The 26,646-nt window shown below is 41.1% G+C and overlaps 1 protein-coding gene across 1 annotated transcript; it reads left to right on the top strand.

Annotated features, from left to right (window-relative positions):
* Nucleotides 1-2,573: 2,573 nt before the first annotated feature.
* On the top strand, nucleotides 2,574-3,776 carry LOC118621278 (terminal nucleotidyltransferase 5D-like). Its single transcript, XM_036248611.1, has one exon. The coding sequence runs from the start codon at nucleotides 2,574-2,576 to the stop codon at nucleotides 3,774-3,776; it is 1,203 nt and encodes a 400-aa protein (XP_036104504.1).
* The last annotated feature ends 22,870 nt before the right edge of the window (nucleotides 3,777-26,646 follow it).

The following is a 26,646-nucleotide window of genomic DNA, read 5'->3' as shown; positions in this document are numbered from 1 at the left end:
TCCTTTTCTTTTTCAGTTATTTTTAGAGCAGTGGTCCTTAAAGTGTGGTTCCCTAATCAGCATCACTAGCATCACCTGAGAAGTTGGTATAAATGTAAACATTCAGGTTCACCTCTGACTTGAATGAGAAACTCTGGAAGTGGGACCCAAAAATCTATGTGGTTTACAAGCTCGCTATGTAACCCTGATATATGCTAAAATTGTTTCTTCTTTCTCTCTCTCTCTCTCTTTCTCTCTCCCCCTCCCCCCATCCCCTCTCTCTCCTCCTCTCTCCCTTCCTTCTTCTGTATAATTTGTAGGACTACTGGCCAGGGCTCATCAGATTACTTGTATATAATTTTGCTCTCTTCAGTTTTCCTGGTTGATTCATGACTATATTTAGTGATAAGAAGAAACTTCTTATCTTCAGTGAAGGACTCGCTGAATTATCTCATTAATTCAACTATATTACATCCTTGAAAGTAATCCCTCCAATGTAAGTTTTAAGTCTTTCTTGTTCTTTTTGAATATATCATTCTAATATTAATACAAATATCAAAACAGTAGCTAACTTTTTCTTTTCTTCCCATAGTCAGAAGGACCACAGGGTAATAGTAGGGAGAGCAATGATACCTTATTACAGAAACATCTATTTGCAGTACTTTGTGAAATCTTGCTAACTCTATGGTTTAAGCCTTGCATTCCTAGTGAATTTATCCAATTGAATAATGAAAACCACTATGTTTTGATTTCAGTATTTACTATAGTCTGATACATTATAAGCACAGTAATATTAGTTAAACTAGATGGGAAAAGTGATAGTTTTAAAGATAAATGGGAGAAGGCAGGTAGTCAGAACAAGATTTATATGCTCTGCCAAGTACTAAACTACTGCTGGTCTCCACATTTAGGGAGAATAATTTGAAATTTCATATTTTATGCTTGAATTTGGGTTTATATAGAAATTACTGAAAGATTTCTGCCTTGAATTTGGGCTTTCAGTCCATAAAAATATAGCTTTATACCTCATCCTCAATAAACACACTCTCAGTAATTCAGAACTGTACTGTAACCAAGACAGAAACATATGCAATGTGGATGGATTTGTTTTAGTTTTCTAGTTGTTAATATGACAGTAATTCAGAGTTTATATTTAGCCATGCTTTTTGGTTCAGCAATTTATATTACATTTGCTAATAAGTTAGGTAATGTTTTTTGTTTTTGATATAGTATGAGCATTTAATTCACTTGTCTGAGGTATAACAGTTAAATACTGAACCATAATCCACACCTAAAGATATCTTATTATTTTAATATCATACTTGAATTTTGTATTTACAACATTATACAGATATTGTACATTATATGTAAGTAATAGCAGATGTGCCAAAGAAGCATAAATTAAGCATCAAATCTTAATTATCTATGTTAATAGAAATGAGCATGTTTGAGGTGTGTATAGATTCCAGATCAATATAAATCACATATTTGTTCCATTGCAAAATGTATTTCATTATATTTATGTGTTCAGGTATGTCTATATGTATATATGTGTTTGTGTGTGCGCCACAGATATATTATCACAGGTAATAATGTGTATATTATATATTTATTTTCATAATTATGCTTTTTTTCTAAGGCTAATTTAAAAATTCTAATCTGTGCCCTGGCCAGTTTGGCTCAGCGGTTAAAGCGTTGGCCTATGGTCCAGAGAGACCCGGGTTCGGTTCCCGCTAAGGGCATGTACCTTGGTTGCAGTTTGTCCCCAGCCCTGGTTGGGTCGTGTGGGTGGCAGCCACTTGATGTGTCCCTTTCACGTCAATGTTTCTTTCTCTCTCTCTCTCTCCCACTCTATCTGAACAAAAAAATGGAAAAATGTCCTTGGGTGAAGATAAATACATATATAAAAATTCTAATCTGTATTTTCTGTGATATATATATATATATATATCTCATTAATACAATTTATAATACCAAATGTAATTTTTACAGTATTTACATAAATAAAGATTGAGAAAGGTCACCATTTTACATAAAAATAATTATAATTCTAACAAATCCATGACAATATATATATAATGAATTCTCTAATACTTTTGGATTAAAGATGATACACATATATATTGCTTTTGAACATTATCCCATTCAGTCAGTTGGGTCTAACACACAGAAATGCTGTCTTACTCTCACTTTAAATTTATGACAGTTAACTCAATGATGTATTATGATTATCTCATTAATACAATTTTTAATACCAAATGGAATTTTTACAGTATTTACATAAATAAAGATTAAGAAAGGTCACCATTTTACATAAAAATAATTATAATTCTAACAAATCCATGACATTGTCTATTTGCATGTATTAATGGATCTAATAATTTTGACATAATCAAAGTGGCTTTATTTCACTTATAGATTTAACCACAATTAGATACATTAATAATTTACTTCCTAGTATTAGTTTGATTTATGTCGAGGGTAAGTCTATTTTTAACTTTTTTATATGCTTTGGGTATAACACTGATTTCAAGATGCTAACATTTCTTCTCAACATTTTGCTTGCTTCCTAGTTGACCTACTAACACTATACAATGTCTGAAATTCGATCCAGCAGTCTCACTTGGGATCAAGTTATAATACTGGATCAAGTATTAGATGAAGTAATTCCAATTCATGGAAGGGGAAATTTCCCCACATTGGAGGTAAAACCAAAATGTATTATTCATGTTGTGAAAGATCAACTGATAGAACAAGGAATTATTGTTAAAGACACCCGACTGAATGGTTCTACTGCAAGTTACATACTTGCAAGCCACAATGGAATCAGCTATAAGGATCTGGATGTTATATTTGGGGTTGAACTACCAAATGATCAAGAATTTCAGGTTGTTAAGGATGCAGTTCTAGGTTGCCTACTTGACTTTTTACCACAAGGTGTAAAAAAGGAAAAGATCACCCTAAAGACCATGAAAGAGGCTTATGTGCAGAAGATGGTCAAAGTTTGCAATAAGCATGATCGATGGAGTCTCATCTCTCTTTCAAATAACACTGGGAAGAATGTAGAGCTAAAATTTGTGAATTCACTGAGACGACAGTTTGAGTTCAGTGTAGATTCTTTTCAAATTCTTTTGGATCCTATGTTGGACTTCTACAGTGACAAAAATGCTAAGCTAACCCAAGAGTCTTGTCCTGCTGTGGTAGCTGAAAGCATGTATGGAGACTTTCAAGAAGCAATGATGCACTTGCAATGCAAGCTTATATCTACCAGAAAACCTGAAGAGATCAGAGGTGGTGGCCTTCTGAAGTACAGCAACTTGCTGGTTCGTGACTTTAAGCCAGCTTGTGAAGCAGAAATCAAGACCTTAGAACGTTACATGTGTTCTAGATTTTTCATTGATTTTCCTGACACAGTAGAACAGCAAAAGAAGATTGAATCATACCTTCGCAACCATTTCATAGGTGAAGAAAAAAGCAAGTATGACTACCTTATGACCTTGCGTGGAGTTGTGAATGAAAGCACCGTTTGCCTCATGGGTCATGAAAGAAGACAAACAATCAACATGATCACCCTAATGGCTTTAAAAGTACTGGGAGAACAGAATATTCTACCCAATACAGACAGTGTAACTTGCTTTTATCACCCTGCTCCATATTTTGCTTCTGATGGAGGGTACCCTTCTTATCATGCAACACCAGGACAACCGCCGCCTATTTTCTTTCAGCCATACCACCCACTGCACCTTCATGTGCCAAATGGTTTAGAAAACATACAACAGAAACTTTGCTTTAATTAAACACCCCTTGAAAGCAAGTTTCCAAAGTCCGTAAAATTTATGATCTATTTTTATTTTTATGCAGTTACCAACTATTTTCCATCAATTATAGCTTAAATATCATAGTAAATAAAATATCATCTCTGAACTGACCACTTCAAATGACATGCCATTGATTATCTATAATACCTTTCAAATGTGGTGAACCACTTAAAATTATTTTCACATCTTACTACTTATGACTTTCAAATTTGCTGTGACAAATACGTTAAAGATGCCTTCATTTTTGATGAAAGTATAATAGAACAAACTTGTAGCTCAAAATCCAGAGATAAAGACAAATGCCAACATTCTGTCAATTCCTTTGTTACACTTACTTCATTTTTTCTAGTGAATGCTACCGTCAGTGGATTTTCAGTACTAAACTGAAAATAATTAATTTCAAAGACAACAGATGCAGAAGACATTAAAACCCTACACTTTGCAACCATTTGTTTTATTTTTCAATTGAATTGAGTTAAATATAAAATCCTACTATAGTGAGAAGGGACAGTGGGAAAAATGATTCAGTATCACTTTTAATTTATCAACTGTCAAGTAAGTTAATCTGTGGATTTGAAGAATAATATTATCCAGCTGTACAATCAATAATGTGACCAATCATATAGGTTTCTTCATTTCTTCCCCCCAAATATACTAAAAAGAATAAAAATAACCAACTCAGAATATGAAAGTTTATCATCATGTTACTAAAAAGAGAATTTAAATGGCAGACAGCAAACAGCAGGCAGTTTTCAGTCATGGCTTTTATCATTTTCATGACCTTCCTGAGGAGCATCTTAATAGATCTGGGGACATTCAGTGTTAATAAGTGAAAATATTTTAATATAACTAAGTGAAGGCTTTTGCTCCATTTTGTTCTTATCAAACATCAGTTTCTAACATGCCACTTGAGTGCCTCCTATGTGAGTTGTCCTAGAGCATGATTTTACTCAACATTTGCATATGTTCATCAGGCATCTGGATATCTGCTCAGTACATCTAATATACTGCTATCAAATCTACCAGTGGGAGTAAAACAGTGTTTTCTTTGTATAATGAGTGAAATAACCCATGACAGATACTATTGGGTATGACACAATGGGAGCTGCCTGGATGAATATAGTGAGGCCATCAGAAAACTTCAATGTTTCTACTTGATTCTGATTTTTATGAGTTTTCATTAACCATTCCAAGGTTTTTCATCATAATACAATCCTGCAAGCATATTTTGAGAACTTGTCCTTTACAGACGGTGCTTAATCTGTCTTCTCTGTATTGTAGTATTGGACACAAGAAGTACATCAAGCATGGCATTTTCAAATAACCGATGTTTTTCAGATGTTTTATACCATATCACCGCTGGCTGCCAGTATGTTTTTTTAAAGAATCATATTTTAAAAATGTGTGTGTGTGTGTATACATGTATATATATATATAAACTCTCACATGCCGAGGTTTTAAACATGGATTCATTTCCTTGCTTGGGACCAATAAAGATTTAATAAATGCTTTATTAAAGAGAAAATTCAGTAATCTATCAACATAACTATTGGCTGGAAATGATCATTCTTTCTACCCTAAGCATACTCTTTATCGTTCAGTTTATGAGAGTGCTGAAGGAGTGTATGTTACATTAACAGAACAAAGTTCTAAAAGATACAGGAAAAGTAGTTGAGAATAAAAGAACTATAATAGTGATGAGTTATGGGTAAAAGTTCAGTATTTTCCAGAGTAGCATTTTATGCTGAATAGCACAATTCTGAAGCTTTTGGAAACATCTTATCCCTTATGTGCACACTTAGCTTCCTTTGGGTCTACTGAGAATTTGAACTTTCCTTAAAAGCAAATTCCCTACGGTATTTTTCTAAAGCTTTAAATCCTGTTGGGAGAATGGCTTGCTTCCTCCTAAAATTTCACGCATCTGTTGCCATGATAGTAAAAAGGCTTACAATTGGCATGGAAGATTTTTTCAAGAGAGAATCCACCCTGTTGACTCTCATGGCTTCCTTTATGTAGATACTGTCACTATAGGCTTCCTTTCCTCCCCAACCAAGCAGGAGGACAATATAAAATAAAACTGTTATATATCGAATGTGACTTTAATCCCAAATTGGAAAGCAATTACTTTAAACATATTTGTTTAACTGGTATTAAATAGCCATTGACATTTAAAATTTCTGCTTTAAAAGTTTTCTACAGATGTTCACCTCCTTCCAGTAAAATTAGCCCAAACATATGTTAGTGTATGCCTGAATAAAGAGGATTGAAAACATTCTTTACACTTTACAAGCAACCTCCTTAAACAAAATAATTTCTACATAAATTATTTTATGTTTTTGGGAGTTTTGTTAGAGTAGCTATGAAACATCATATCAAATGCCTTTAAAATACACTGGTTGCTTAGGCAGTGACCTCCAGATAATCACTATCTTGTTGTAGTTCCTCCAGTCCTCCAGGTTTATTTCAGGTAAAATGCTTTTAGACAGTGTCAGCTAATAAGAAAATAAAAATTATAAGGATTTTTTTTTTTTTTTTTGAGAGAGAGAGAGAGAAAGGAAGGGAGATGGAGAGGGAAAGAGAAAGAGAGAAGATAGCAAAAGCGAAAAACATTGATCAGTTGCCTCCCATACATGCCCCAACCAAGGATTGAACCCACAACTTGGGTATGTTTTCTGACTGGGAATCAAACCCGCAACCCTTTGGTATACTAGAGGATGCTCCAATCAGCTGAGCCACACTGGCCAGGGCTTTCACAGTTTTTAAGGTTAAACATCTTCTTTTAAAAGCACCTAAATACATCTTTAAAGTGAAAGGCATCATCATCTTCTAGGTAAATAATATATAACCTGAAACATTATACAACATCATAGAGGTTACCTGCTTTAGTAATATAGAGGACTGTGTTTAATATGCTGTCAATAGATTTATATAAAACTCAGTACCTATTTTTACTAAGTCAAAGATAGTACCTCTGTAGAAGGGACATATGAATTGTAATCCTGATGGTTTACAAAAAGGGCATTGGGTAATTCATTGTCATGAAAAGAAAGTTTTCAATTCCTCCTCTTTATCTGTTACCTTTTTCTTTTTTACTAAAATGATATCTCGCTGTGCTGACAATGATAACCTGGGAGAAAGAAATGAAGTCTAGGGGCATTTAATATGGCTTATGTTACTCAAAGGTGAAAAGACACCACCCTCTCCAATTTGCATCCCATTTATTTTTTCTTTATGTCTAATTGCTGTGGCTAAGTCTTCCAGTACTATGTTAAATAAGAGTGGCGGAAGTGGGAGTCACTGTCTTGTTTCTGTTCTTAAAGAAAATGCTTTTAGTTTTTGCCCATTTGGGTATAATATTGGCTTTATGTTTTTTATATATAGCCTTTATTATGTTGAGATATGATCCCTCTATTCCCACATTGCTGAGTATTTTTATCAGAAATGGGTGCCAGATTTTGTCAAATATTTTTCAGCATCTATTGATAAGGTCATATGTTTTTGTTTTTTTGTTTTGTTTTCTTTTTTATCCTCACCCGAGGACATTTTTCCATTTTTTGTACAGATAGAGTGGGAGGGAGAGAGAGGAAGAGAGAGAGAGAGAAACATCGATGTGAAGGGACATATCGAGTGGCTGCCACCCACACGACCAACCAGGGCCGGGGACACACTGCAACCGAGGTACGTGCCCTTAGCGGGAACCGAACCTGGGTCTCTCTGTACCGCAGGCTGATGCTCCAACCGCTGAGCCAAACCGGCCAGGGCAGGTCATATGGTTTTTATCTGTCCTTTTGTTTATGTGGTATATCACATTTATTGATTTGTGAATATTGTACCTTTTAAAGATTTTGGCTTGTATGTTCTTCAAGAATATTGGCCTGTAGTTTTCTTTCCTTGTAGTGTCTTTATCCAGTTTTGGAATTAGGATTATTCTGGCCTCATAAAATGCGCATGGAAGTTTCCACCTTCTTGGATTTTTTGTAATAGTTTGAGGAGAGTGGATATTAGATATTGCCTGAATGTTCAGTAAAACTCCCCTGTCGAGCTGTCCGGGCCTGGGCTTCTGTTTGCTGGAAGTTTCTTGATAACATGTTCAATTTCCTTAGTTGTTATCGGTTTGTTCAAGTTTCTATCTCCTCCTGGTTCAGTTTTGGGAGACTGTGTGTTTCTAGAAATTTGTCCATTTTGCCTAGATTGTGTAATTTGTTGGCGTGTAATTGTTCATAGTATGTTTCACCAATCCTTTGTATTTCTGAAGTGTCAGTTGTTACTTCTCCTCTTTCATTTATGATTTTGTTTATTTGTGTCCTCTCTTTTTGTTTCTTGGTGAGTCTGGCTCAAGGTCTATCAATCTTTTTTCTCTTTTCAAAGAACAAGCTTTTTGTTTCATTAATCTTTTGATTTTTTTTGTCTTTATGTTGTTTATTTCTGCTTTGTCCTTTACTATTTCTTTACTTTTACTTGATCTGGGTTTTTCTTTTTACTCTCTTGATCTTTAAGTTGTAGGGTTAGAAATTCAATTAGGATTTTTTTGTTGTTGTTCTTGAGGTAGGCCTGTAGAGCTATAAACTTTCCTCTCAGAACTGCTTTCACTGCGTCTCATAGATTTTGTGTTGTTCTGTGTTCATTTTCATTGGTTTCCAGGAGGTTTTTAATTTCTTCCTTGATCTCGTTGGTAACCCATTTGTTTTTTAACAACATGTTATTTAGCTTCCCAGTGTTTGAATGTCTTTGTTATAATTGAGTTCTGGTTTCATCCCACTGTGATCTGAGAAGATGTTTGATATGATTTCAATCTTCCTGAATTTTTAGAGACTTAGTTTGTGCCCTAACATGTGGTCTATCTTTGAAAATGTCCCATGTGTACTTGAGAAGAATGTGTATCCAGTCGTTTTGGAGTGAAATGTTCTGTAATATCAATTAAATCCAACTGATCTAGTTCGTCATTTAAGGACTCTATGTCCTTGTTAATTTTTTGTCTAGATGATCTATCCAAAGAAAAAGATGGCTGTGGGCAAGACTGGAGGGAGAGTGAGTGCATGAGAGAGTGAGGTAGTGTGTGAGAGAGAGAGAGTGGATGTAAAGGTGGACAACCAAACTTGTGCAGTGCAGAGACATGGAACAGAAGGTTCCTGTGATGTGGATGGGAGCAGATGGCTACTGTGGTAAGCAACTCTTCAGGGCACTTCTTTCTGTGCTGCGGGGAGGTCCCACCATTTTGGAAGATCCTGGGTCCTCCCTGGGAGGAGGCAGTGGGAGCAGCCAGGGACCAGCAACCTGAGCCCACCAGCACACCTGGTACCATCACAACAGTAGACACCCTGTGTCAACACAGACCAGTGCACAGTAGTGGAGCTGTCAAGGTGCTGGTGTCAAACCAAAAATGGCTGAGAGCCCAGCACCATCTCCCACAGTAGCAGCCCAATCAGAGTTGAAATATACCCCCAGCAACAGAGGCTGGGGAGCAGACATCCATTTCCAGGGAACAGAAGCACAGATCAGAAACAAAGACCCATCCCCCAAAACTACACCAAAGGCTGGGCAGGAGTTGAGCCCCACTGGGCAGCAGCACTCCTCAGCCACCAGTGGTGGGACCTGCAGCTCCATCGGGGCCTGTGCAACACTGCTCCCCACAAGAGCAGTGTGGAGCCCGGGATCCATAGGGGCCTTTGTGACTCAGGGGCTCACAAGAGTGGTGTGGAGCTGGGGATCCAGAGGGACCTGTGCAACCCAGTGACCCATAAGAGTGGTGCAGAGCTGGGGTGCCAGAGGGATCTGTGCAACCAGTGACCCATAAGAGTGGTGCAGAGCTGGGGATCCAGAGGGACCTGTGTGAGCCAGGGGCCCAAGGTGCGGACAGGGAGTGTGGCTCCAGCAGGGCCTGGGTAATGCTGCTACAGGTGGCACCAGTGTCCAGCTGGGAACACAGCTTCAGAGGGGCCCACACAATCCAGCAGCAGCACATACCAGGACACATCAGTACCAGCCTCCAGTAGTCACTTCTCCAGGATCCACAGCAAGCAAGAGGCAACAAGCAACAGAACAGTCCCGGAGTAACAGTAGCCTTATTTTAAATACATTGAGCTGCCTACACATCCAGGTCTAGAGCTACCAGATGGCTAAAATGGGGAGACAAAGAAACAACACTTAAAGGGGAAGAAAAAGAGGAATCACTGGACAAGGAATTATGGGAAATAGAAGAAAGCAACTTGCCAGATAAAGAATGCAGGGCAATGATTTTAAGGGTGCTCAAACAGTTTGGTGAGAACTACAAGCAACTTAATAAGAATTATAAAGAGCGCACTGGGAACTACTTCAGCTTTAAAAAAAGGTAGAAGCTATGCATAAAAATCAAGAGGAAATAAAGAAAGAATGACAGCTGTTATAAAAAAAAAATACCTTAGAGAGGCTCAATAATAGATTAGAAGCTGAAGACCAAATCAGCGACTTAGAAGACAAAGTAGAGAAAAACACTCGAATAGAGCAGCAAAAGGAAAAATAGTTTAAAAAGCAGGAGGAGGGTTTAACGGAGTTGTGTGACAATACAAAATTAACAACATTGAAAAATGGCGGCGAAGTGAATGGAGGGACCCAGACCGTCTCCCAAGACCAAACTGGATTTACAACGAAAACAAAGGCAAACCGTCAGGAAAGGGCAGCCGAAGGACACCTTGGAGGACCACTTAATCAGAAACACCCACTCAGACCTGGTAGGCTTGCGAGGACCGGAGAGGGGACCAAGAGCCCAGGGTCCGCAGCGGCCTGGGCAGGGGCCAGGGAACTAGAGGGGAAGTTAACTCTACCGTCTTTCTTCCCACCGTGCACGGCCCTGGAAACTCTGTAGCCGGCTAGGCTAGGCTCTCTGCTGAAGCCGCACAGACTCCTGGCCCCCAGGGAACTGGGCGGGACCAGGGAACTCGGAGGGACCGGGGAACTAGGCGGAAAGTTAATTCTACTGCCTCCCCTCCTGCCGTGCAAGGCCCCGTAGCCGCTGAAGCCGCACAGACTCCTGGCCCCCAGGGAACTCGGCGGGACCGGGAAACACGGAGGAAAATTAATTCTACCGCCTCCCTCCCGCCGTGCACGGCCTGGAAACCCTGTAGCCGCTGAAGCCGCACAGACTCGCAGACCCCAGGGAACTCCGTGGGACCGGGGAACGCGGTGGAAAGTTAATTCTACCGCCTCCCTCCCCGCCGTGCAGGGCCCTGGAAACTCTGTAGCCGCTGAAGCCACAGACTCGCAGACCCCAGGGAACTCGGCGGGACCGGGCAACGTGGCGGAAGGTTCATTCTACCGCCTCCCTCCCCGCCTTGCAGGGCCCTGGAAACTCTGTAGCCTCTGAAGCCCCACAGACTCACGGCCCCCAGGAAACTGGGCGGGACCAGGGAACTCGGCGGGAAATTATTCCCACCGCCTCCCTTGGCACCCTGCATGGGCCCTCCTAACGCTATAGCCTGCTAAACTCTCCGCTGGAGCCACACAGACTCCCGGAGAACAGGGGACTTGGCGGGATTAAAGTGGGTCCTCCCTGGTGCATCCAAACCCAGGAGAGGGAGCCACAAACAGCAAAACACCAACACCCACTGGGAAAACTTGGCAGACTCCAAAGCCCACTGTGATAACGAAAATGGTGAGAAACAGAAACAAAAGCCAAATGAAAGATCAAGAGACCTCTACAGAAGATGAAATAAATGAGGTGCAGTTAAGCAAGTTAACAGAAATAGAATTTAGAGCCATGATGTTGTGGAAGCTCAACAGCATGTGTAAGGACATGAGCAACATGAGTAAAGACATAGAAATGTTGAAAATAAACCATCTGGAAATGAAAAACCAACAGAAAGAAATGAAGAATGACATATCAGAAATGAAAAACACACTGGAAGGTCTAAGAAGCAGAGTAGGGGAAGCTGAGGACCGGATCAGTGAATTAGAAGACAGGCTAGAAGAAATCAACCAATCAGAAAACCAAAAGGAAAAAAAGATTAAAAAACAAGAAGAGAGCTTAAGAGAATTGTGGGACAACTGGAAACGTAATAATATTCGTATCATAGGAGTCCCTGAAGAAGAAGAAAGTAAGCGAGGATTAGAGAATATATTCAAAGAAATAGTGACAGAAAACTTCCCTAATTTGGTGAAGGAAGAAGGCATTCAAGTTCAAGAAGCTCAGAGAGCCCCAAGTAAGAAGAACCCAAACAGGCCCACATCAAGACACATAGTAATCAAACTGCCAAAAATTCAAGACAAAGAGAGAATCCTAAAAGCAGCAAGAGATAAGCAACAGGTTACCTACAAAGGAACCCCCATAAGGCTCTCAGCTGATTTCTCACAAGAAACATTACAGGCTCGAAGGGAATGGCATGAAGTAATCAAGGTCATGAAAAACAAGGATCTGAATCCAAGACTACTCTACCCAGCAAGGCTATCGTTCAAAATAGAAGGTCAAATAAAGAGCTTCCCAGACAAAATAAGGCTAAGGGAGTACATTAGCACCAAACCAGCACTGCAAGAAATGTTAAAGGGACTGCTGTAATTACCAGGAGAAATGGGAAGGAAAATAGAACCACACTAAACAAAAATGGCAATAAATAAGTACATATCAATAATCACCTTAAATGTAAATGGACTGAATGCTCCCATAAAAAGACACAGAGTAGCTGATTGGATAAGAAAGCAAGACTCATCTATATGCTGTTTACAAGAAACCCACCTCACAACAAAAGACTCACACAGATTGAAAGTGAAGGGATGGAAAAAAATCTTTCAAGCAAATGGAAAAGAAAAAAAAGCTGGGGTAGCAATACTGATATCTGATAAAATAGACTTCAGATTGAAGGCCATAACTAGAGACAAAGAAGCCCACTACATAATATTGAAAGGATCTATCCAACAGGAAGATATAACCTTGATAAACATATATGCACCCACTGTAGGAGCACCAACATATATTAAAAATCTTCTGGAGGACTTCAAAGGAGAAATCGATAGCAATACAATCATAACAGGGGACTTCAACACCCCGCTCACATCACTGGATAGATCCTCTAGACAAAAAATTAGCAAGGACACAGAGACTCTAAATGAAGCACTAGACCAAATGGATTTAATAGATATCTACAGAGAACTACACCCCAAAACTACAGAATTCACATTCTTCTCAAGTGCACATGGAACATTCTCAACGATAGACCACATGTTAGGGCACAAACTAAGTCTCTACAAGTTCAAGAAGATTGAAATTATAACAAGCATCTTCTCAGACCACAATGGTATGAAACTAGAAATCAATTGCAAGAAGAACATACAAAGACATTTTAACACATGGAAGCTAAATAGAATGTTATTAAACAATGAATGGGTCACCGAGGAAATCAAGGAAGAAATCAAAAACTTCCTGGAAACCAATGAAAATGAGGACACAACAATACAAAATCTATGGGATGCAGCAAAAGCAGTTCTGAGAGGGAAGTTTATAGCACTACAGGCCTACCTCAAAAAAGAAGAAAAATCTCTAATAGACTACCTAACCTCACAACTTAAAGAACTAGAGAGTAAACAAAAAGAAAACCCCAGAGCAAGTAGAAGAAAAGAAATAGTAAGGATCAGAGCAGAAATAAACGACATAGAGACCAAAAAAACAATCCAGAGGATCAATAAAACAAAGAGCTGGTTTTTCGAAAAGATAAACAAGATTGATGGACCCTTAGCTAGACTCACCAAGAAACAAAGAGAGAGAACCCAAATACATAAAATCAGAAATGAAACAGGAGAGATAACAACTGACCCTACAGAAATACAAAAGATCGTTAACGACTACTATGAAAAATTATACGGCAACAAATTCGAAAATCTAACCGAAATGGACAAATTTTTAGAAACACATAGCCTCTCAAAATTGGATCAGATAGAGATTGAAAACTTGAACAGACCAATAACAACAGAAGAAATTGAAGAAGTAATCAAGACTCTTCCAGCAAACAAAAGCCCAGGCCCAGATGGCTTCACAGGGGAGTTTTACCGAACATTCAAAGAAGAACTAATACCCATTCTCCTCAAACTATTTCAAAAAATTCAAGAAGAAGGAAGACTGCCAAACTCGTTTTATGAAGCCAGCATAACTCTAATTCTAAAACCAGAAAAAGACACAACAAAGAAAGAAAACTACAGGCCAATATCCCTGATGAACATAGATGCCAAAATCCTGAACAAAATACTAGCAAATCGAATCCAGCAATACACCAGAAAAATTATCCACCATGACCAGGTGGGATTCATCCCATGGATGCAAGGCTGGTACAATATTCGCAAATCCATAAATGTGATACACCACATAAATAAATTGAAGAATAAAAACCACATGATCATATCAATAGATGCTGAAAAAGCCTTTGACAAAATCCAGCATCCATTTCTGATAAAAACGCTCAGCAGTGTGGGAATTGAGGGATCATACCTAGACATAATAAAGGCCATATATGAAAGACCTACAGCCAACATCATACTCAATGGGCAAAAACTAAAAGCATTTCCCTTAAGAACAGGAACAAGGCAAGGATGCCCACTTTCGCCACTCCTATTTAACATAGTACTGGAAGTCTTAGCCACAGCAATCAGACAGGAAGAAAAAATAAAAGGGATCCAAATTGGAAAGGAGGAAATGAAATTGTCATTATTTGCAGATGACATGATACTGTACATAGAAAATCCCAAAGACTCCACCAAAAGCTTACTAGACTTAATAAATGAATTTGGCAAAGTAGCAGGATACAAAATTAACGTCAAGAAATCGATGGCATTCTTATACACCAATTATGAACTCACAGAAAGAGAAACTAAGCAAACAATCCCGTTTACCATTGCGGCAAAAAAATTAAGATACCTAGGAATGAACTTAACCAAAGAGATAAAGGACCTATTCGCAGAAAACTACAGGTCTTTGAAAAATGAAATAGAGCAAGATGTAAAAAAGTGGAAGAACATACCCTGTTCATGGATTGGGAGAATTAACATCATTAAAATGTCCATATTACCCAAAGCAATCTATAGATTCAACGCAATCCCCATCAAAATACCAACGGCATACTTCAAAGAATTAAAACAATTACTTCAAAAGTTCATATGGAACCAAAAAAGGCCTCGAATAGCCACAGCAATCTTGAAAAGGAAGAACAAAGTTGGAGGGATCAGAATACCAGATTTCAGGTTATACTACAAAGCCACCATAATCAAAACAGCCTGGTACTGGCACAAGAACAGGTATATAGACCAGTGGAACAGAATAGAGAACCCAGAAATGGACCCTAGGCAATATGCTCAATTAATATTTGACAAAGGTGGCAAGAGCATACAGTGGAGTAAGGACAGCCTCTTTAATAAATGGTGCTGGGAAAATTGGACAGCTACTTGCCGAAAAATGAAACTAGACCATCAACTTACACCCTACACCAAAATAAACTCAAAATGGATAAAAGACTTAAATGTAACTCATGAATCCATAAAAATCCTAGAGGAGACTGTGGGCAACAAAATCTCAGACATCATACGCAGCAGAATTTTTACTGACACATCACCTAAGGCAATAGAAACAAAGGAGAAAATGAACACATGGGACTACATCAAACTCAAAAGCTTCTGCACAGCGAAAGATACAATCATCAAAACGGAAAGGCTACCCACTGTATGGGAGAGCATAATTGCCAATGATATATCAGATAAGGGGTTAATTTCCAATACATATAGAGTGCTCATACAACTCCACAAAAGGAAGACAAAGAATCCAATTAAAAATGGGCAGAGGAACTAAATAGACACCTCTCCAAACAGGACATACAAATGGCTAAGAGACATATGAAGAAATGTTCATCATCACTAATCATCAGAGAGATGCAAATCAAAACAACAATGAGGTAACACCTCACACCGGTCAGAATGGCCGCCATCAACAAATCATCAAACAACAAGTGTTGGTGAGGGTGTGGAGAAAAGGGGACTCTAGTACACTGCTGGTGGGAATGCAGACTGGTGCAGCCACTATGGAAAACAATATGGTGTCACCTCAAAAAATTAAAAATTGAACTCCCATTTGACCCAGTGATCCCACTTCTAGGAATATACCCTAAGAAGCCTGAAACACCAATCAGAAAGAATATATGTACCCCCATCTTTGTAGCAGCACTATTTACAATCGCTAAGATCTGGAAACAGCCCAAGTGCCCATTAAAAAGCTGTGGTACATATACACAATGGAGTACTACGCAGCGGTAAGAAAGAAAGATCTCTTATCCTTTGAGACTACATGGAGGGACCTGGAAAGTATCATCCTAAGTGAAACAAGCCAAGCAGAGAAAGACAAATTTCATATGATCTCACTGATTTCTGGAATATAATGAACATAACAGTTTGAGGACAATCCCCTAAGGAGTGGGGAGCTGAGAGAGGGATGAACAACAGAATTTATATGCATGTAGGCATGAACAGTGGACATGGACAACAATCGGGGGAAGGGGGAGGGGGGAATCACTGGGGGAAAAAAGGAGAATCATTTGTAACAAAAATTAATCAAAAAAAAAAAATTAACAACATTCGCATTATAAGGGTACCGAAAGAAGGAGAATCAGAGAAAGGAATAGAGAACCTGTTTGAAGAAATAATGACAGAAAACTTCTCTAACCTGGTGAAGCAAAAAGTCACACAAGTCCAGGAAACACAGAGAGTCCCAAGCAAGATGAACCCCAGAAGACCCACAGCTAGACACATCATAATAAAAACAGCAAACATTAAAGACAAAGAAAGAATCTTAAAGGAACCAAGAGAGAGACAGAAAGTTACCTACAAGGGAGCTCCCATTAGACTGTCAGCTGATTTCTCAAAAGAAACACTGCAGGCCAGAAGGGAATGGCATGAAGTATACAAAGTAATGCAAGGCAAGGGTCTGAATCCAACACTACTCTACCCATCAAGGCTATCATTCAAAATTAAAGGTAAAATAAAGAACTTTGCAAACAAATAACATTTAATGCTGACATAATTGCAGGTGTGTAATTTTTAAGCTTTAGACATCTGCATGGCCCTGAGAGGAGGTACCTCTTTTGCCTCACTCTAGTGTCATCCTGGGGATCCCTGGGATACCGTGTAGACCACACACCTCAGTTGTAAATTATCTTGGGTCTTTATCAGCCAGCATGGGTGAAGAGCTGCTCCTGAGGGACACTACCTCCCTGGGCTGCTGACCTGCCTGGTGGGCCGCAGAGCCAGGTTGTGGTGGAGAAAGTCTTGGGTAGAGAAGAGCAGGTGCTGGCTATGGAGGATGGGGCATGTGCTGAGTGGTGGGGGCAGAGATGGGGTACACTATGGCCCACATCCGCATATGCCTCACTTTTTAAAAATTATTTCATTCTTGTTTCTGCATCCAGCATCTGATAGCATTGTTCTGGGCTGTGACTGCTTGTTTTTAACATCTAATAGTATATTTTAAAGATTATTCCACAACAGTTTGTGAAGGGCTTCTTTATTTTTCTTATAGCTGCAGAGTATTATATTGTATGAGTTTAACTCATAACAAATTACATTTAATCCATAATATATTCATTTATTTTGATTATAATGCACTCAGGTTTTTGCCCCCCCCCCTTTTTTTGCTTTTGCAAAGAATCAATTAATAATCTTGTATATATATCATTTCACAAATGGGCAAATATATCTGTAAGATAAATTTCTAGAAGTATGAATCGTGGTTGGAAGAGTGTGTGGTATTTGCTTTTGAATAATCTAAACTATTCCCTTCTCCTCCTCCTCCTCTCTCCCTCTTTTTCTTCTCCTCTCTTGTCTCTCCCTCTTTCTCTCCTTTCTGAAGTAGGAGCAAAGATCCAGTGCTGGAGCATTTGGTGGGGAGGCATAAGAAGCACAGAGAATCTTTAAGATGTAGGTTTTTTGTCAAATTATGACGGAAAGTGTGGCTGACTTCCATCTGCTTTGGGAGGAGAAAGACCAGGATGCTGCATTATAACTCGGAGGTCCTATAGGATCCCCAAAAGTTTTTTTTCCCCCCGATGGTCAGTATCAGGAACATTATCCATCCACTCTCTCTCCAGAAAACAGACAAAACATGCATTCATTCATACAGTTACTTTGGGGAACCCATCTCTGCATGGATTAGATACAGCATAGATTTTATTATAAAACAGAAATAGTTTATTGGAACAAAATTTTCAATGTCCCAATGAACAATTCATTGAGGAATACAAAAGCAGGAAGAGAACTCAATTGTGAAAGTTTTCCTTGTTATTGGAATTAATTTTCTGATTTTGCTCTAAAATATTAAAGGAATAGACTTAAAATTTAAAAATTAAGATAATATAAGACTATATTCCATCTTACAATTATAGATTTTCTAGAATTAAAAAATTACTTAATTTGGCTTAATCAAAATTTTCTTAGTGATCTTGGTACAACATGGCAGAGGAGTGAGGGTGAGTGGGTCAGCCTGTGGGTGTGAGTGGCTGAGCGGGTGAGCTCGTGGTGAGAGAGTGGGGGTGAGTGGGTGAGTGTGTGGAGAGAGAGTGTGAGGGCGAGTGGGAGTGAGCCGGTGGAGAGAGAGTGGGAGTGGGCATGCGTGTAGGTGGGCATCTGCAGGCAGTGCAGGAACTAAGGGCAGATGGTCTGTGGCTACAGGCTGGGAGCAACGCTATCCACGTGCGCTGCTGGGCCAGGTGCTTCCCCGACTTGGGGTGGAATATGTCACCATTTTGGAAGATCCCCCAGGCTCCTCCTTGGAAGGAGGCAGCTGAGAGCTGCTAGGGCTTTGTGCCCTAAGGCCAAGGGCATGCCTGGCACCCTGGGACCAGCAGCCACTGCTGCACTCCACTGTGCCCCTGCTGGCCCACGGCACAGTAGACTAAACCAGGGCAACTGTGCGTGGTGGCAGCACCGCTGCTGTGGGAGCTAAGCATGCCAGCTCCACCCTGTGGGACCACACACCGCAGTCATGCTTCTGCCAGACCTGCATACCCCAGCCATGGCTCCGCCAGACCAGTACATCCCAGCTGAGCCTCCAATGACCCATGGACATGAGTTGCCAGCTATCAGTGCTCCCAGATCTGCAGCAGATGGGAGGTGCCAGCCCCCATGGCCCTGCCAGCCCCCATGGCCCTGCACCAGCCCAGAGCCACTGACCCCACAGGCCCTACTGCAGGCAAGAGCTGCCAGCTCCTGCTGCCACTGATGCCAAGAGCCGCCACCACCACTGACAGTCACCTGCCCTGGTGCTACCGAGAGCAACTAGCACCCTGGATGACAACAAGACCTGATATCTGGCCCCACCATGACCTGACACTCCTGAATACACCAACCTGCCTGGATGCACAAGACCCAGTGTGCCTCACCAGGCCCCAGACTACCAGATGGCTAAAATGGGAAGACAGAGAAACAACCCCCAAATGAAAGAAAAAGAGGAATCACCAGAAAAGGAACTAAATAAAATGGAGGCAAGCAGTTTGTCAGATAAAGAATTCAAAGTAATGGTTTTAAGGGTGCTCAAAAACTTCTTGGGAACTACAAGAAACTTATTGAGAATTATAAAAAACTCAGTGGGGCCTGCAGATGTGGCTCAGTGGACTGAGCATCCTCTCATGAACTGAGAGGTCCTGTTTCGATTCCCAGTCAGGGAACATGCCAGGTTGTGGGCTGGCTCTCCAGTAGGGGGCATGCAGGAGGCAGCTGATTGAAGTATCTCTCTCACATTGATCTCTCTCCCCCCCCCCTTTTTCTCTTTTTAAAAAATCAATAAAAACAAATTAAAAAAAACTCAGTGGGAATGACATCAGCATAAAAAAAGATGTAGAAGCTATGAATAAAAATCAAGTGGAAATGAAGAATGACATAGCTGAAATAAAGAACACTTTGGAAGGATTCAATAATAGTTTGGAAGAAGCTGAGGACCAAATCAGCGAGTTAGAAGTCAAGTTAGAAAAAATACCTAATTAGAGCAGCACATGAAAAATACAATTAAAACACAGCAGGGAAGTTTAGGAGAGCTCTGGGAAAACATTTGCATCATAGGGGTACCAGAAGGGGAAGAATCTGTGCAAGGAATAGAGAATCTGTTGGAAGAAATAATGACAGAAAACTTCCCTAACCTGGTGAAGCAAAAAGTCACACAAATCCAGGAAACACAGAGAGCCTCAAGCAAAATGAACCCAGAAAGACCCACGGGTAGACACATCATAATAAAAGTGTCAAACATTAAAGACAAAGAAAGAATCTTAAAGGAACCAAGAGAGAGACAGAAAGTTACCTACAAGGGAGCTCCCATTAGACTGTCAGCTGATTTCTCAATAGAAACACTGCAGGCCAGAAGGGAGCGGCATGAAGTGTACAAAGTAATGAAAGGCAAGGATCTGAATCCAACACTATTCTATCCATCAAGGCTATCATTCAAAATTAAAGGTGAAATAAAGAACTTCACAGACAAAAAAGGCTAAAGGAGTTTATTACCACCAAACAAGCATTGCAAAAAATGCTAAAGGGACAGAAGAAGAAGGAGGAGGAAGAGGAGAGAGTAAAAAAAATGGCAACAAATCAGTACCTATCAATAATAATCTTAAATATAAATGGCTTAAATATGCCAATAAAAAGACATAAGGAAACTGAATGGATAAGAAAACATGACCCTTATATGTGCTGTCTGCAAGAGACCCACCTAACAACAAAAGACTCACACGGGATAAATGGGAACAACAGCCAAAAAGAAAAAAAAAAAGAAAAGCTGGGTAGCATTCCTCATATCTGGCAAGATAGACTTTAAAACAAAGGCCATAATGAGACAAAGAAGGATCACTCACAACATTCATAACATTCAAAGGATCACTCCAACAAGAAGATATATATAACCGTGGTAAACATACATGCACCCAATATAGGAGCACCAAAATATACTAAAACACTGCTGGAGGACTTCAAGGGAAAGATCGACAGCAATACAGTTATAGTAGGAACTTTAACACCCCACTGACATCACTAAATAGATCTTCCAGACAAAGAATCAACGAGGAAACAGAGACCTAAATGAGGCACTCTATCAGGGGGATTTAGTTCACATTTACAGAACATTGCCCGCTGCCCCCCTCTCTCCAGTCATGGTCCCTGGTCCCCGTGCTCCTGTCCCCTTGTCTGTGAAGTGGGCATTGGCAGGATCCTGAAGGCCCCTTAGCTTCACAGCTCCTCCTGGGTAGGAGTATACCCCATTTCAGTCTAGTGGTAGGAGTCCCTCTGCAGAGGAGAAGGTGGGATAGGGGTTCCTTTTGTAGGGGAGTGAGTGGGATAGGGTTTTTGGTCCAGGGGCTGGTGAAAGGGGTACCAGGGATGGGGTAAGGCTGACATAGTGTGGGGGCAGGGAAGGGGTTACCACTTTGGGCATGTTGAGGGCAGGAGCCTAGGTTACTTAAGGGAAGGGGCCCAGCATGTTGAAGAGGGACCCAGAGCTCTGCTTTGAGTAACAGGAGTTGGGCATTCTGGCCTGGCTTGGAGGGCCCCAGGCACATTGCCCAAACCCCTGCAGTCAGTGTCCTGGGGCCTGGTAAAGTTGAAGACACACAAACCCTGTGACATCATATCTGTTCTTGCGTGGTGCCTTCCAGGGGCTGAGTCCCCATGAACTGACCACTCCACACAGAACAAGAACAACAGCGTGGAGGATCACAGCCCTGAGCTGGGAAGCTGGAGGGTCTACTTGCTGGGAGGTGGCGGACCTCTGTATAGGAGGAGGACAAGTTATACTTAAGCTTAAGTGCCCCAACCATGGCTGGTTTGGGTTGAGAGTGTCAAGCAAACCTCCCTAAGAAGTGGCCTTTAAGCAGCAAGGTGACCATTGGGCAGCAATAGGCTGGGGCAGTGATCGGCTGCCCAGCATGAGGGCTTGGCACTTACACCTGGAGCTGGGAGACTCTACAGGTTGGTCCTTGAACACAGGAGGGAGGTGCGCGACCCTGCCTATAAGAGGACTTCCATCGGCTGTGCTGACAGTGGGAGCAGGAGGGAGCCCAGAAGCCTGCACAGGAGCTTCCACAGAAAGGAGAACACGACAGGGCTGGAGCAGGGGACTGTGAGGAATGGGGCAAAGTGGCTCCTAGGTCCCTGCCCCTGGCCTAACCTTGTCCCCACACCAGGCAAGGCACTCTGCTCCACAGGTGCTGACAAACAGGCTCTCCACCAGTGGGGTCTGGGACACCTGCTGGCTGGCCAGAGCCCCGGGTGAGGGTCCCTAGCCAGGACACCACTACGGGTCCAGACCATGTGCCAAGCCCATGGCCAGGATCATCATTGCTGCCAACCCTAGGCCAGTCCTGGGGAGGACGGTTGCTAGCTCCAAGTCACAGTTGAGCTTGGTGACAGGGCCAGAACCTTGGTCCTTACATTAGGTCTGACTGGGTAGCTCTCAGCCTGGGTCCTGTGCAGGGTCCCCATTCTGGTTGAGAGAAAATATCCCTTAGATTTGTTTTTTTCCTGGGCCTGAGCATGAGCAACACCTTGGCCTGGCCTAGTGGTGTTCACTGCCGGCACTGTGCCTGTTCCTGGAGAACAGCCAAGTCTGGGCTCAGCAGTACCAGCTTCACCTGGGAATGGTTACGAATGCATACCCTCGGCCTGCCCACACAGTGGCTCAGAACTCAGGAGCCCATGTCCTCTCGCAGGCTCTGGGAACCTAGGTATGAGGAAGGGCTCCAAGTACACAAAGCCACATCTCACTAGTGATCAGTATGCAGCCCACTCTATGTTCATCTGTGTCCAGGGGATGGGGCCTGTGATGCGCCTGCAGGCCAAGTCTTTGCCCTGTTCAGAAGGGTCCCGGGGTAGCCTGACTCCCACCTGTTCCTGTCCCAGGGATCACCACCACCCTGCCACCTGTCTGGGCCCCACCCCCTTACAACATGGTCAGGGAGGAAGGGTCCAAGTGTCTAAGGGTCCAGCAAGCGTGGATGACAGGCTCCTCTGGAGGAGGCCGAGGGAGGCAGCCTGATGCCCCCCGGAACTGTTACTGGAAAGGGGACCTGGCCCTGGCCCTGGCACTGAGCCAGCAGTGTGTAGGTTCTTGACTTTGTGCAGGGAAAGTTTCACAACACGAGTCCAGGTGAGTTTTAGAGGACGTGTATTAAAGCTGGGGACAGTGAAACCAGAAAGGGCTGGGAAAGGAGCCCAGGCTGGGCTGCTTCGGCTCACTGAGAGGTCAGAAAAGGGGGCCTTGGGGCAGGGGCAGGGAGTTTGCTTGGGATGAACTGCCACTGCCCATTGCTGCCCTGATTGCAACCCCCTGGTTGCTGTTGTGGGGTCCCTGGGAGTCTAGGAGATGTATGCCTATGGAAGAAGCAAGGGAGGCCACCAGTGTGCTCCTGGGAAGGAGAGCTCACCTGGGTCTTTTGTCTTGAGGCTTTTATTTCTCTTGCAGGCAGTAGTCTTAGGGGAGGTCCCAGGAAACGGTTGCAGCAGAATATTCATCAATTTTCCAGGTTGTGGTCCTCACTGATAGGTCAGTGTCAGGGCAGAGGGTGGTCAGTCATTGCAGCTGGTCCTGGTGTCGCCCACCTGGCTTTGAAGTTCTTCAGGGTCTGGAGCTGAAATGCTACTGAGGCCTCGATGTTGTCTCTAGGGAGCCATCTCCTGTATCTGCTGTAAATTGCTCTCTGTTTGCTCAGTTGTATGTCTCCATTTTCCTGTTCCACTTGTCCTGGCTTATTGGCCTGTCTCAGAATCAGGTGTCCACTCTGACATTTTCTTTTTAAATTTTTATTTTTTATTTATTTTTTATTGATTAATTTTTGTTACAGATGATTCTCGTTTTTTCCCCCACTGATTCCCCCCTCTCCCTCCCCAACCTGCCCCTTCCCCAGATTCTTGTCCATGTCCACTGTTCATGCATACATGCGTATAAGTTCTGTGGTTCACCCCTCCCCCACCTCCCCACTCCTTAGGGGATTGTCAGTCTGTACCCCGCTTCCGCGTCTCTGGGGCTACCCCATTCCTCAAACTGTTACGTTCATTATATTCCACAAATAAGTGAGATCATATGAAATTTGTCTGTCTCTGTTTGGCTTGTTTCACTTAGGATGATACTTTCAAGGTCCCTCCGTGTAGTCTCAAAGGGTAAGAGATCTTTGTTTCTTACCGCTGCGTAGTACTCCATTATGTATATGTACCAGAGCTTTTTGATCCATTCGTCTACTGATGGGCACTTGGGCTGTTTCCAGATCTTAGCGATTGTAAATAGTGCTGCTACAAAGATGGGGGTACATATATTCTTTCTGATTGGTGTTTTATGCTTCTTATGGTATATTCCTAGAAGTGGGATCACTGGGTCAAATGGAAGTTCAATTTTTAATTTTTTGAGGTGACACCATATTGTTTTCCATAGTGGCTGCACCAGTCTGCATTCCCACCAGCAGTGTACTAGAGTCCCCTTTTCTCCACACCCTCGCCAACACTTGTTGTTTGATGATTTGTTAATGGCGGCCATTCTGACAGGTGTGAGGTGATACCTCATTGTTGTTTTGATTTGCATCTCTCTGATGATTAGTGATGATGAGCATTTCTTCATATGTTTCTTAGCCATTCGTATGTCCTGTTTGGAGAGGTGTCTATTTAGTTCTTCTGCCCATTTTTTAATTGGATTCTTTGTCTTCCTTTTGTGGAGTTGTATGAGCACTCTATATGTATTGAAAATTAACCCCTTATCTGATATATCATTGGCAATTATGCTCTCCCATACAGTGGGTAGCCTTTCCGTTTTGATGATTGTATCTTTCGCTGTGCAGAAGCTTTTGAGTTTGATGTAGTCCCATGTGTTCATTTTCTCCTTTGTTTCTATTGCCTTAGGTGATGTGTCAGTAAAAATTCTGCTGCGTATGATGTCTGAGATTTTGTTGCCCACAGTCTCCTCTAGGATTTTTATGGATTCATGAGTTACATTTAAGTCTTTTATCCATTTTGAGTTTATTTTGGTGTAGGGTGTAAGTTGATGGTCTAGTTTCATTTTTCGGCAAGTAGCTGTCCAATTTTCCCAGCACCATTTATTAAAGAGGCTGTCCTTACTCCACTGTATGCTCTTGCCACCTTTGTCAAATATTAATTGAGCATATTGCCTTGGGTCCATTTCTGGGTTCTGTATTCTGTTCCACTGGTCTATATACCTGTTCTTGTGCCAGTACCAGGCTGTTTTGATTATAGAGGCTTTGTAGTATAACCTTAAGTCTGGTATTGTGATCCCTCCAACTTTGTTCTTCCTTTGCAAGATTGCTGTGGCTATTCGAGGCCTTTTTTGGTTCCATATGAACTTTTGAAGTAATTGTTCTAATTCTGTGAAGTATGCCGTTGGTATTTTGATGGGGATTGCATTGAATCTATATATTGCTTTGGGTAATATGGATATTTTAATGATGTTAATTCTCCCAATCCATGAACAGGATATGTGCTTCCAGTTATTTATATCTTGCTCTATTTCTTTTTTCAAAGACCTGTGGTTTTCTGCGAATAGGTCCTTTATTTCTTAACCTAGGTATCTTATTCCTAGGTATCTTAATTTTTTTGCCGCAATGGTAAACGGGATTGTTTGCTTAGTTTCTCTTTCTGTGAGTTCATCATTGGTGTATAAGAATGCCATCGATTTCTTGATGTTAATTTTGTATCCTGCTACTTTGCCAAATTCATTTATTAAGTCTAGTAAACTTTTGGTGGAGTCTTTGGGGTTTTCTATGTACAGTATCATGTCATCTGCAAATAATGACAATTTCACTTCCTCCTTTCGAATTTGGATCCTTTTTATTTTTTCTTCCTGTCTGATTGCTGTGGCTAAGACTTCCAGAACTATGTTAAATAGGAGTGGCGAAACTGGGCATCCTTGCCTTGTTCCTGTTCTTAAGGGAAATGCTTTTAGTTTTTGCCCATTGAGTATGATGTTGGCTGTAGGTCTTTCATATATGGCCTTTATTATGTCTAGATATGATCCCTCTATTCCCACATTGCTGAGCATTTTTATCAGAAATGGATGCTGGATTTTGTCGAAGGCTTTTTCAGCATCTATTGATATTATCATGTGGTTTTTATTCTTCATTTTATTTATGTGGTGTATCACATTTATGGATTTGGGAATATTGAACCAGCCTTGCATCCCTGGAATAAATCCCACTTGGTCATGGTGGATAATTTTTTGGTGTATTGCTGGATTCGATTTGCTAGTATTTTGTTCAGGATTTTGGCATCTATGTTCATCAGGGATATTGGCCTGTAGTTTTCTTTCTTTGTGGTGTCTTTTTCTGGTTTTGGAATTAAAATTATGCTGGTTTCATAAAACGAGTTTGGAAGTCTTCCTTCTTCTTAAATTTTTTGAAATAGTTTGAGGAGAATGGGTATTAGTTCTTCTTTGAATATTCGTTATAACTCTGGAATAAATCCCACTTGGTCATGGTGGATAATTTTTGGTGTATTGCTGGATTCGATTTGCTAGTATTTTGTTCAGGATTTTGGCATCTATGTTCATCAGGGATATTGGCCTGTAGTTTTCTTTCTTTGTGGTGTCTTTTTCTGGTTTTGGAATTAAAATTATGCTGGTTTCATAAAACGAGTTTGGAAGTCTTCCTTCTTCTTGAATTTTTTGAAATAGTTTGAGGAGAATGGGTATTAGTTCTTCTTTGAATATTCGTTATAACTCCCCCGTGAAGCCATCCGGGCCTGGGCTTTTGTTTGCTGGGAGAGTCTTGATTACATCTTCAATTTCTTCTGTTGTTATTGGTCTGTTCAAGTTTTCAATCTCTTCCTGATCCAGTTTTGAGAGACTATGTGTTTCTAGATATTTGTCCATTTCGCTTAGATT

This window comes from Molossus molossus, unplaced genomic scaffold (assembly GCF_014108415.1).
Source record: "Molossus molossus isolate mMolMol1 unplaced genomic scaffold, mMolMol1.p scaffold_m16_p_8, whole genome shotgun sequence".
Taxonomy (NCBI): Eukaryota; Metazoa; Chordata; class Mammalia; order Chiroptera; family Molossidae; genus Molossus; species Molossus molossus.
Note: the sequence above shows the minus strand (reverse complement) of the source record. Positions and strands in the feature narration are given on the sequence as shown.

Coding starts and splice junctions, on each gene's coding strand:
- LOC118621278 (XM_036248611.1), top strand. CDS start 2,574: ATGTCTGAAATTCGATCCAGCAGTCTCACTTGGGATCAAGTTATAATA.